The sequence below is a fragment of the Amblyomma americanum genome, chromosome 7, assembly GCF_052857255.1.
Source record: "Amblyomma americanum isolate KBUSLIRL-KWMA chromosome 7, ASM5285725v1, whole genome shotgun sequence".
Lineage (NCBI taxonomy): Eukaryota > Metazoa > Arthropoda > Arachnida > Ixodida > Ixodidae > Amblyomma > Amblyomma americanum.
Window position 1 is genome coordinate 146827858 of NC_135503.1, and position 13388 is coordinate 146841245.

At 49.1% G+C, this 13388-nt stretch overlaps 1 protein-coding gene across 2 annotated transcripts in view; it reads right to left on the reverse strand.

Annotated features, from left to right (window-relative positions):
• Positions 1–5858: 5858 nt before the first annotated feature.
• The window catches only part of HDAC11 (Histone deacetylase 11), an 84861-nt gene continuing 77331 nt past the window's right edge, over positions 5859–13388 (reverse strand). For both annotated transcript variants that reach the window (XM_077629495.1, XM_077629494.1), the window contains exons 9-10: positions 8050–8234; positions 5859–6146 (exon numbers count right to left, since the gene is read on the reverse strand). In XM_077629495.1, the coding sequence (XP_077485621.1) occupies positions 6117–6146; positions 8050–8234 (215 nt within the window). In that variant the 3' untranslated portion in view covers positions 5859–6116. The remainder of the gene's footprint in view (positions 6147–8049; positions 8235–13388) is intronic.

The window sequence follows — 13388 nt, forward strand, 5'->3', positions numbered from 1 at the left end:
CAATCCGCCAGCAAGTCATCGAGAAAGTACGATGCGATCGACCGGAACAAATTGTTTGCCATGCTACGCGTAAACGGTAACAAAACGAATTCTCCGGCCGTCCAAAAACACATCTACTGTGATGACGCGACCATCAATGCCAAAAGTGCAACGTGCACTAGACCTATACGCCGGTGAGAGGAAGATCACGCCACAACACCGCGAATCCGTTAACGAAAAGAGGGCATCGACATTAAAACGGGAACGAAAATTCAAAACGTCGGCAGGAGTACGAAAGTTGCATTCCTGCAAAAACAAAACATCTACCCGATGCGCAAGGTGGAGCACCTCCGCTGCTTGTCGGGATGGCGAAAGCCTTGGCGTGTTAAAGGAAGCAGAACGAAAAGATGCATCATAAAGACAAAAGAAAATTACGGAACTGAAAACAAACGAAAACACGAGTATTTACAGCGTGTTAAAAATTAGACTTTACTGATTTTTAAAGCAATGCGAACGCCGTCCGTTAATGCCGTTTTTGCACGTTGGTAATGCGAGCAGGCGGACCCAAATTGGGGCAGTAACTGTCCCCAGTAAATTAAGTAATTAACTGCCATTTATTGATTAACTTTTTATCGGCTTAAGTTAGCGTGCATATTTATATTGAGAACTTGCAAGCAGTTGTTTTTTATTGCCGTTACATTTGTACCATTTTAGTAACGCGCCTGTGTCCTGAGATGAGCACGTCTAAAATTTCGTCCCAGTTCGTCTAATTACGCATGCGAGACAGCGGCTCTCGGCTTGAACCACCTTCCTCGAGTGATGCAGCTGCTGCGTATGGCACTCCGACTTGCAAGAGTGGGCAGCGAGCGACGACGCGGATGACATTCTGCTCTGGGCCAGTGTTTCTTTCTTGGCGATGAATCACTGTTCGGTCGGCGAGGAGGAAGAGCTATTATTTAATCGATTGCTTGGAGAGCCATTACTTTCAGCGATTGTTTCTACAGCCGTAGAAAGACGCGATGCCGCTCGCTGCACACTCCTGCAAGGCGGTGTGCCGTACGCAACAGCTGCGTCACAGGAGGGAGGTGCTTCACGCTCAGAGCCGCTGTCTCGTATGCGTAATTAGTAGTGGTAGTAGTATTCGTGGTTTTTTTTATTAAAGTAATAGTAAAAATGAAGGGAAAGATTTTTGCTAGCCCCAAGCATCTGCTATCGATACTGAAGCACCTGAGCTGGGGCAGAGGAAATAAAGGACAGCAGGCAGAATGGAGAAATGAATAAAAAAGGTGAGGGGACAGGAAGAGAGGATAGGGAAGAAGTAATATATATAAACTATTTACACAATAATAAATGTGTAACTGGAACGAACTGGAACGAAATTTTAGACGTGCGCATCTCCGGACACAGCGAGTTGCTAAAATTGTACAAAATGGAATAGCCCTCAAAAGCAAGTAGCAACTGCCTGCAAGTTCTCAATAGAAATATCCACGCTAACTTAAGGCAATAAAAGGTAATTCATGAATTTCAGTTACTTGCCTAATTTACGGGGACAATTATTACCCAATGTTTGTGTACGCCAGACCGCATTACCAACGTGCAAAAACGGCATTATCTCGGGCGTTTCGCATTAGAAAAAAAATCAGCAAAGTCTAGTTTTGAACACGCTGTATGTTCTAGAAGTTTACAGGCTGTACAGGTTAGCGAGATGGGACAGATGTTGGAAGCCTGTTTTAGTGCCTTATTTGTGCACGGGAATTGCTTCAGCTGTTTCTCTGTTCGTTAGGTATGGTGGCAGTTAATAGTGATTTGTTAAAATAACGTACAAGTATTTTGCTACCAGTTCGGCATACTTCTTAAGTAAGATATTGGGTATGCCGTCAGGACCTATGCCTTTCTTAATGTCTAGAGCTAGCAAGACGTTTGATTCCAGTAACGGTGATAGTGAGGTTTGCCAATTTTCCATCATACTGATCTAATCGGCGAGAGGTTGCCATCATCGACTGTGAAAATTGACTGGAAGTAGTCATTTAGGGTGGTCGAGAATTCAAGGTTTTGTTCTTGGGAAGCTTGGTTATCTTCGCGTGGCTTAGAGTTTATATATTCCCAGACCTTTCTGGGAGAATGTTTTAAGAAGCCAGGAAAAGTGTTAGCGAAGTAATTATTCTTGGCCAAATATATTTTTGCCTTCATTTCCTTGATGGCGGTAGAAAGAATGATTTTACTTCTGGGTTAATGTTTTACTATTTCCTTAGGCGCTTTACTCGTCGTTTTTCATTAATTATATCATGCGTTATGCAAGGGCTCCTCTGTTTCAATGTCTGAAGCTGTATCATTTGATAGGTCCTGAAAAGAAGAATTTCTAAATAAGGTAGTTTAGTATGCTAGCATCGTCGGCGTTACTGGAATCATGATAGGTAGCCGCGGTGGCTCAGTGGTTAGGGCGCTCGGCTACTGATCCGGAGTTGTCGAGTTCGAACCCGACCGCGGCGGCTGCGTTTTTATGGGGGAAAAACGCTAAGGTGCCCGTGTGCTGTGCGATGTCAGTGCACGTTAAAGATCCCCAGGTGGTCGAAATTATTCTGGAGCCTTCCACTACGGCATCTCGTTCTCTCTTTCTTTCACTCGCCTCCTTTATCATTTCCCTTACGGCGCGGTGCAGGTGTCCAACGATATATGAGACAGATACTGCGTCATTTACTTTCCCCCCAAAAAACAATTATTATTACTATTATTAGTTTTTCAAGGATATATAATGCGGTCACCTGAGCTAGAAACGTACAAAGTGTTAGTTTGTGGTCTGATATGCGACCCATGATTAAGAAAGAGGTTGCTAAGAAATATCGTCTAGTATGTTTGACGAAGTTTCCTGAAGACGTGTAGGTTCAGAAACAACCTGATAAGGTCAAAATTGCGCGTTATATCGCAGTACAGTACCTCTGCGCATGCCAAAGAAAATACCATGGCCGGCCAATCAATTTGAGGTAGATTAGGTCTCCTAGTAATATCAGTCGTGACGCGTGCCGGCGCTGCATGTAACTAAGGGGGTTGTGCAAGACGTCGCCATCTGCTGCAGGACTACGATGACCAGGGTGGAAGGTGGGCTAGTCGGTATCGATCCATGGAAAAAGGAGCGCGAAAACAATACGACGGACGAAGACAGAACACTCGCGGTGTGTGTTTTGTCTTCATCCGTCGCCTTGTTTTCGCGCTCCTTTTCTCATGGATCGAGGACTACGATAAATGCACCCTATAATGAAGGTGAGTGACCCGTGAGTTTGCAAAAGAATGCCTCGGCACCTTCAAACTGGTGGCATATTCACGAAATGAATACCCTTTTTGATAAGGATGACCACTCCTCCGCCTCGCGTTGGTCTGTCTTTCCGAATGATTATGTAATTAGGTGGGATTATTTCGGCATAAGATATGTCACCTGTTAGCTATGTTTCTGTTATTCCCACGAAATCTGGTTCGAGACCGAAAAGCAGTGATTCCAGAGAATCCGTCTTGTTGACGATGCTGCGGGCATTTGTATTTATAAAAGTTACTTCTGGCATTGTTTGGTTTGATTTATGGAGGTTTAACGTCCCAAAGCGTCTCAGGCTATGAGGGGACGCCTGTAGTGAAGGGGCTCCGGAAATTTCGACCACCTGGGGCTCTTTGTTTATAACGCGTACTGACAACGCACGGTACACGGGTCGCCTCCATCTAATTCGATCGCCGGGATCGAACCCGCGTCTTTCGGGTCAGCAGCCGAGCGCCGTGACCACTGAGCCACTGCGGCGGCTTATTGCTGGCATTGTGCGCCGCGTCGAGGGCGTAATGTATGTGTATGGCTTTGTTGGTATTATATGGGTCCATTGGGGTGCTGATCCACAGGGACTTACTTCACAGTTTGCTTCTCGATCCCAGCGGCATAATGTTCCATTTAGGCGTAGCTTATCGTAGTCTAAGTGTTTACCATGTCACCAGGTTCTTGGTTTGGTTTGGCAGAATCCCACAGTTTTTTCTAACTATCGTCAACGAGCTGAGAAGTCACTGACTGCGTAGTCGGAATTTTTAAGCTTGTGACAGTTTTTAAAGGAGTATAGACACCTAAATTTTGGGTGTGTTTTTCTTGTTTGTAATGATGCGCGTAAGGCATTATTATAAATAGATTACCACCTGGTAGTCTTCTAGGACCGCTAAATAATTGATAATCGCATTTCTTTCTCGAGCTCTTTCGGTTTCGGTTCCAACAGACGAATAAGGACTGTAACGTCAACCTGTACTTACAGATCACGTGAGACATGAAAAAAACTGCAATATAATCGCTGCTTCCTCATTCATTCTCATTCAGATCTTGGCGAAGGCTGCCTTCAGCACTGCAGTAAATTAAATAGATGAAGCAGCGATTATATGGACACTTTTCCATGCCTCACATGACACAGTTCTCTTTGACGTAACAGCCATCGTTTGCCTGTTGAAACCGACACCGAAAGAGCACGGAAGAAAAATTCGATTATGAATTATTTAGCGGCCGTAGGCGAATATCACATGGTGATTCATGCGTAGTAGTGTCTTCCGCATCATTATAGAGAAGTATACATGCCAACAAAATTAGTCTATACTCCTTCAAGTACTCTTGCCTTGTCTCGTAAATCAAGGAGCTTCATAATTACTGTCCTAGTTTTTTCTTCTGCCGGCTTTATAACTGTGATCCGTTCGATCGCCACGCATTCAGTCTTTAGAACGCCCCTTGACAATTTTTCTTTTACTATTGCCTCGTGTGAGTCATCGTTTTCTGTGGGGTCCTCTGTGATCCCATAAATTATTAAGTTCGACCTACAAGAATGGTTTCATGATCTGCTTCTTGCTAGAAGAGCGCATAAAGCTTTCTCAGATTTGTAATTTTGTCTATACAGGATGCTATTTTATTTTCAATGATGACAAGATTGTTTAGCTTTGTATCAATAGAAACTAGGCGTTCCTCCTTGATTTCCTTGAGATCTCTCGCAATGGCTTCCAATAATATTTGAAACCTGGTCCAAGTCTGGACAAGGATTGGTTTCAACGTCTCCAGCTTGTAAAAGTGCATTCACGGCGAAGCATGCAAAGTCGTACAGCTCTGGACAGAGCAGCCTTGGGCACCACTAAGCAAACCGCGTTCGAACGCAAGCATTTCGTGTGCCGCTTGCTTACCTGCACGAAGAAAGTGAACGGGTTACTGACCCGCCTGCTTGTGCTGACGCCGTGCCAATGGTCTCCTGGACTTCGTCCGTGCTTTTATAGCTCGCGGTGTCCACCTCTGCCGGCAGGGTGGCGCTGAATCCTGCGCCAACTTGGTGTGCAGTCCATTCCAGTGTTCCACGTTGATTGACGCCGTAGCTGTTTATCTCCGCAGTAGGTGACTAGACAAGTGAAGTTTTCACTGACATTTCAGGAGCGCGTTGAAATGCAGGTCGAAACCGTGCGACGGGGCGTGCCTACTTCAGGCCAGCCAGCCCATTCTCTCCAACGTAAGGAAAACGCAGCGAGCGACCGAAGGGAAAATGGCAGAGTGGGTGAAGGAACAAACGTGTTTTATGACACCAATAGTCGAAATCAAGAGGAAGAAATGGGCTTGGGCAAGGAATGTAATGCAAAAGGCAAGATAACCGCTGGTCCTTAATGGTAACGGAGTGAATTCCACGAGAATGCAAGCGTGGCAGAGGGGGGCAGAAAGTTAGTTGGCGGGTGAGATTAAGAAGTTTGCGGGCGTACGGTGGGCGCAGTTGGCAAAGGACCGGGTTAATTGGAGAGACATGGGAGAGGCCTTTGCCCTGCAGTGGGTGTAGTTAGGCTGATGATGATGAACCCATTCCCGCAGGCTAGCGCCTCTTCGCGAGAAAGAACACTCACTCTGGCTAACGAGATAAACTTTATTACCGGCATTTGTAATACGCTATATGTACAGGTGGATATATATATATGCGTAGCGGCCAACAAAATATTATAACGTTTGCAATACTTATATCCATTTTTTAAAAAGAAGAAAGTGGGGCGTAGTAAACAGCAAAACAAGAGAGGCAGCGTCGAGAGAGACCGACGCGGGCTTATTTGTCTAAATGCAGGAAGTTTAGCTGCCGACTCAAAGGTCTTTACTTGTGAGAGGTTCAGCTTCATTTTTCAGTTGAAGACGATGATATATCCTGAAAAGCAAGAAGAAGAAGGCGGTTAATCCCTGTGATTGAAAAGGAGCGAACACAAGAATCAGTGCTCACTCACAAATGTTAATTGTTTGTACTTAGGCGACATACCAATTTCACCACATTTTATTCACGCTAACAGAATTTTTATATTAGCATAATGTGAAGGTAATTATTTTTTTGTGCCCTTCATAACTTCGTCAAAAAAGGTTAAAGCCGCTCTGTCGCCTCGTAGTACCTGTCGGTTTTTTGTCCGTAATGAGAAAATTCGTGGACTATATTTCGAACCGCCAGATGTGCATCAAAATTCGCGATTAACGGTCTTCAAAGAATCATAAAAATTTTTAACGGCGTCACTTCTGTAACAGGATCGTTAAACATGCAGAGACAAAAACGTTGCTATAACGCTGACTAAACTGAAGATACCTGCCACATAAGCTGCCCCCGCAAATAGAAATGTACGCTCAATAGTTGCCATGACACACTCGGTATACTAATCGTTTACATGTACTCGGCAATGTCGCATTGAGTCGGCATGAAGGGCTCATGTACACTCTAGCGGGTCGGGCTAAAGGACCGTCAGGTAGGCCGAGCCAACACGGAATGCAAGGGGGTAGGCTGACTTAGCAAGGTGCACAAGCTGTCGGGCCAAAGAGGTGGCTTAACTTGGTCGTAAAAATGTGCATTTGCCAGCTCACACTTCGCTGTCGCATTCCCACTGCATGCATTTGCTGCCACGCTTTTCTCGTTCATTTCACGCCAGCTGTACGGTGACCCGCCTAGAGTGACAGGCTGTCGGCATCGTCTGTTACGCTACTGTACTGTTTTCTCGTGGCTTGCGCGTGGTGGCGCACACTCACACGCACTTGTTTTGCGCTAATGGAACTGTCGGCTAGGATACAAGAACTACATAGAGTGTCTCAATTTACCTAGAGATTCTGAAAGCTGGCGCCGCCGTCTATGCGAGTTTCTCAAAGAGCACTTGATCCACCGCGGAAATGTTTGCAAGACGAGGTTTCTCTGGCTTCGCTAGTGTGGGGCCGAAAACGTTGTATTTTACCTCGGGACCGGCAGCTGCGCCCCGAGGCTCTCGTCTGGGCGCAGATGCGATTATATTAACAGTGACTTGTGTAATAAATGTAACACAACCGTTAGGATGGGTATGGAAGATTCCACAGCATTTCTTCCATGTTTTCCGCGAGAAGAGTCGTACTGTTACGGCGGCTTAATCTAAGCTTTATGCTCAACAACACCCAAGCCAAAAAAATTGGCGGTGATTTAGCTTTGGTTAAACCTGGAGTGACGCGATAGCCACAGCTGGCCGAGTGGAACTTGGTCACGTGGCCAACCGCGTGATGAACCACGGGATCAGCCGCGCCGCCGGCAGCTGCTCCGCACCACGTGACCAACCACGTGGCAGCGTGGCGGCGCAGCCACGCTGAAGGCTCGAAATGCTACTGTAATGCAGTACAAAAATTGGAGCTGACACTTAAGCTCCGCCTTGAAGGGTATGACGCGATAGCGTGACGAGTTAATCCCCATATGTGAGGACGGTCATTCCCTACTCATAGATCCCTAAGAGTTCCTAATACCCATCCTGCGGCGCAGTAAAGAAGCTGTTGAGCGATCCGCCGCTGCCCCGCGATGGCTCCCAGCGGTGGTCCTTGCGCGACCCAGGTTGATATTCCCGAGCGGCCAAAGATTAATGCAAATGCCACCTGCAACGGTGGTCAGTTAGCCCACTGTCAGGTGGGCAGGTTGTGCTGACGTCGCAAGGCCACACGAGTACCTAGGTTGCCGGATTTTCTGGGTAACGGGGCCTTTACCTAACAAGAGACCGCTTCTTCCGTATGAAGGACGAACCGTTCTAAAAGAGAGAAATCATCGAAGGCGGATTGGTGCTCACCTGCTGCCCCTGCGCTGTGCGTGGGCTGCCCCCTGGCGAGCAGCCCCTGTCGGCACAGGTTGAGCACGGATCGGGGCGATGACGCGCGCCGACTGGCGCTGGTAGCCGCCGCTGGTGAGCATGACCACGGGCTGGCTCCGCTGCCGCACCCGGCGGAAACACAAGCGCGTCTCGCTGCACCACGCCCCTGCACGAGAGGGGCACGAACGAGGCGAAAAGCTGGGACACAAGACATGCGGCAGTGAGAACCAGACCATTTTTCAGACCCGGCAATTTCGACCTAGCCGCACGAAAAAAAAAAGCCGATTGAGTCGTGTTCACTCTTGTCGCGTCTTCTCGCATTTACACATCTTGTAGATTTTTTATATGTCGCCAAGATCTGAATCTAGAACACGTGCGAAAATCTAACATTTTTGCGGCTACCAGGAAAAAATGTTAAACACCATACATCGAAAAAAGCGTATTTCACCGAATGCAAAACGATCGCAACTAAAGACCGGCTGTAATACCCTAAATACCATAATGTTTCGCAAAATTTATAAAGAATTGGACAAAGAGCAGGATTTGTAAGTTTTTCTGCCCCTAACCCGCCTTTCCAGGCTTTGTAAAACAGAGTAACAGTCAAGGGCGAGCGAATTCAAGAATGCCCCAATTAGGCATAGAGATGCCCTTGTTACAAGCCAAGCACCACGGGCGTAGTATATTCCAACCCTCTGTCATGCGACTAGGAATTCGTCGAGCAGCCAAGTAGATGCATCAACAAAAAGACTGCAGGAGCATACCCAAAAGTACAGCAACTCAGCTGTCAACTGCCGTTATTGCTCCCCCTGCAGGAAACCGAACTCCGAACTTCGCGGGCACAAGAATAATGGCAAGAAGCCAGAGACAGCTCTCTGGTGAAAATAATTAAGGCTTCATTTATTGACAACCTAAAAGACCGGCTGCGTTAGCACGCCCTCAACAGCCCTTTTGAAGAAAGAAATTTCATACGTCTCTGGATCAATAAAACTTTTTACCCTCTGACCATGTCCAGGGTTTTTTAATTTTTGCAAGAGAGGGAGTCCATGAGAACGCTTTCCCGCCTCCTCAGCTCGCACCCCATATCCCCCCCCCCCCCCATATGTTGGAGCTGATCTGGGTGCCTGCGCACTCTGGGAACCGCGCCAACGAAGCCGGCAATGACTACGACCCGCGGTCTTATCAACCGGGCGGCGGCGACGGAGGAGCTCTTCCCGGGAGTACATGCACTCCTTCAGCGAGCTGGCCCAGTCGCACCGCGCCGAGCGCTAGCTATACCCCCACCCCACCAATGCCTTGACAATTACCGCCAAGTATAATATGGCGCCGCCTTCATACCTGCACCCTTCCCTCTCCTTATTTGCTTTAGCGCATACACCCGGAGCATAACATCCCCTCCTGTACACAGTGCACCCGCCCCACGCTAATCTTACCCCATATTCTCCTTGAATGCCCTGAAGACCCTCCCCCGCGGGGGCCGGGTGCTCCTGACCACTTGGGAGGAATGGGAGATCGCCCCTGCGCTCGACGGACCCCGACCAGGCAGGAGATCCCTATTGACCAGCCCGCCTACATCATGGAACTCCATGAACTCTAGAAACGCATAGGCTGTAGCGGTTCTCCCCCCGTCGTTTTAATAGTAATAATTGGTTTTGGGGCGAAAGGAAATGGCGCAGTATCTGTCTCATATATCGTTGGACACCTGAACCGCGCCGTAAGGCAAGGGAGAAAGGAGGGAGTGAAAGAAGAAAGGAAGAAAGAGGTGCCGTAGTCGAGGACCGACCCAGGTGGTCGAAATTATTCCGGAGCACTCCACTACCGCACATCTTTCTTCCTTTATTCTTTCACTCCCTCCTTTATCCCTTCTTTACGGGCGCGGTTCAGGCATCCACCGAACCGCGCGAATTTTCATTTTTTTCTATGGAAGGTGCAGTAGCAAATATAATAATAATAATTAGTTTTTGGGGAAAGGAAATGGCGCAGTATCTGTCTCACATATCGTTGGACACATGAACTGCGCCGTAAGGGAAGGGATAAAGGAGGGAGTGAAAGAAGAAACGAAGACAAAGGTGCCGCACTGGAGGGCTCCGGAATAATTTCGACCAGCTGGAGATCTTTAACGTGCACTGACATCGCACAGCACACGGGCGCCTTAAGGGCCGTTTGTACGATCGTTTCGGAGGCGCCTTCCGCCTCGTCCGCTTCGCGAGCGGGCCTGGCGGATCCGCCTCGTTCGGCGAACGGATGGAAAGTTGGTCAACTTCAACTTTCTGGCGGACGAGCGCATCCGGCCCGGGGGACCGGATTGCAGCTATTGGCTGCTTTTTCCCGTGACGTCAGTGACGTCTCGAGCCCCTCCGCCCTCCTCCTCGGTTCTGCCCTGCCGGGGCAAGATGGCCATCCGTCGACTGAACTGGGGAGCGCGGCCTGGGCAGTGGCAGCGATGTCGCGAAGCATATTATATTGGACACATCTTGATATTACCAGTGTTCAGAGCGACTGCAAACTTCGCCGCGTTCAGCAGTGGCGAGCGATAGTTCCACTAGTTGAATTCTGTAATCATCTACGCTGACGGAGTTGACAGAGCGCCTCTTCAAAACCGATGCAAGACCTGTGCAGTGGCGGTGTCCACGAAGTGTTTATTTCGAGTGGTCTTTGCAAGCGTTTGTAATTCCTGCTGCGGCTCTGCAAAACCGACGCAAGACCTGTGCAATGCAATGGCGGTGTCACGAAGTGTTTATTTCGAGCTTGAACACGCACACCATGGCGATGCCGAAGCGCAGCCTACTAGGCCTAGGTGCAGGTCGCCGAGGAATGGAAAAAAGTACCACGTGACCACGAAAAGAGGTTATTATTTTGGGGGGGGGGGGGGGCGCTCGTACGGGAAGTAGGTAGGGAAGGGGGGGGGAAGCGCAGTGTGCAGGGATATCGGAGTTTGGAGAGGGGGGGCAGGAAAGGAGGCAAGGGAGAAGGTAGTCGGGCGCATACCGATCTGTCCCTTGGGATGCGGGAGCCCGTTTCGGCGCGTGGAGCGATGCTGGCGGTGCGCTCACGCCGGCTAGGTTGCCATCAGCCGGAGAAGGCTATTGGACAGACGGATATACCGGGCGCGCCAATCGGCATGCTGGGACCATACGCCTCACTCGCAAGCGCCAAAGTGATCGTACAACACCTTTCCGCCTCACGTCCGCCTGGCGGCCGAAAACTGGCGGACCGCTCGCGAAGCGGACGTGGCGGAAGGGCGTCGGCGCTCAGCGTCGGCGCTCTTGGCGTACGCCGGAACCGGTCTGCGCATGCGCACTGCAGCAGACGCCAACGAAACCTTTAGAGGTCTCCTCGATTTGGCTGCACTTTCCGCACTAGTTCCACAAAAGTGCCGTGTCAGTGTAGTGCCGGTGCGGCGCGAATGTAGCCCGACACTAGTGCTGTCGGTGCAGAGGCCAAATCGAGTGCAAAAGTGCAGAAACTTTCGTCTGCTGCGGCCATGTACGTGTTGGTGTTTGTCGCGTGTTTTCACATATGCGCGAGATTGTGCTAGCTGCATTGCACGCAGTGTATTTGCTCCAAGTGGCACATCTCGTGGAGCGGCTATGAACTTTGTTAATTCCAAAAGTGGTGAAGAATTTGACACCGTTCATTCCGTTGCGTTGTTTAAAGGGGCGCAGGACGGTCGACCGTCACTGATTCAACGGTTACTTCGAAGAGGCAACAATTAACTAGACAGGTTATTCAGACTACCGCTCGAGACGATCTTTTACAGTCCATACGCGTGATTAAGGCTGCTTCCGTCCTATCGAAAAATGACTACGGTTGTCCGCCAAGAGTTGCCTGATCTATATTTGAACTCAATCGCGTTCACTTTCGGCGGACGGTGACGTGACTGTCAGAGGCTAAGTGGCAGGCGAAGGTGTGGGCTGACGGCGACCTCAAGCCCAGTCACTGTCGTAAGCGGAGGTACTGATGTCGCAGCGAGCCACAAACGTTGCGATCGCCCACGTATTACAAAACATCTCACAATCTGCCTCTTATGGAAGCACTCCATCGTGCTGCGTCTATAATAATAATTGCACACAAAAGAGAAATGGTGTAAACAACGTGCGAGGCTGGACAGAAAGATGCGAACCCATACGCAGTACGTACTTCCTTCCGTACGTGCGCCATGCCAGCCAGTCGCTTACGCGCATACACACACGTATATGCGCACTGTTATTTCAGCTGCTTGGTGAGGGCCCGGCGCAGATGCCGCGTCTTTCACGGGTACGCGGCCGTCTCAAACATGGTCTCAACGCCGCTCACAAAACAAACGGCCGCGGAGCCGTCTGCTACGGAGCGCGCCAAGCACCTTGCACTACTTGCACGAGAAGAGAACTCGCCGGGAGGCTAGTGCAGCAGTGCAGAAGAACTCGTGCAGCACGAGGCCAAATCGCAGGGGGGTAAAGCGCGGAGAGGAGGTTGTCATACACTCGGGCAGCGCCATCTTGCTACTCCCATAGTTGCCTGTACTTATTAGTTGTTTGCGCTACTGAAAATTAAGCGAATATTTTCAATATAGCTACATTAAATATAGACTTCTAAAACTTTAAACATCCAAGAAGATGTTTGAGGATTACACCAAACTCTTTTTGTTGTTTCAAAATTTGAAATATGCAAACGTGTACAAGAAAACTTGGGAAAGTTTCGTTTTCGTTTCGTCTGCTGTAGCAGCTGTAGGTTACCTACGTATGCTAGTTTACTTACGGCGTAGACTGCAGGACAGAATTAAGATACGGCAGTTTCATACGCCCAATACGCGCTGCATTACACACCTCTCCACCCCATGTGTCTGCTCAAGGCACTCCCTTGCATAGTCCACTGAGAGCGGTTTCCCTCTTTTTCGACCGCGCGTTCTAGCCACTCTTCGCACTTTGGACTCATTCACTCCCGCCGCTCGGTTCGCAGTCTTTCGCACGAACGTTGCTTTCACTGCTGGTGTTGGTTTTGGATGTCTGATTCTGTGCCAGGAAAGCGCTGCACACGCAAGTCGTTTCCCGTGCGCACGTTGGCCAATCGTATCTCTTGCGCGCACGGCGGTCGATCGATCGCACACAAGAATCTGGACTCTGCACCCGTCGGCAGCGTTCAGAGCGACACCCGAAATTACCATAGAAGTCGGCCGGGCGAGTAAGTCCGCCTTCGCTCAAAAGCATAAGAACACAGATAACAAATAAGATAATACAGAGAACAAAACCGTCCGCTTATACACGCTCGCCTGTCAGTTGCTCAGTAGATGCCGTAAGCACGCAGCGCGCTATGGCTCCGCGTCTCGCGGTCTACCGCTTTGT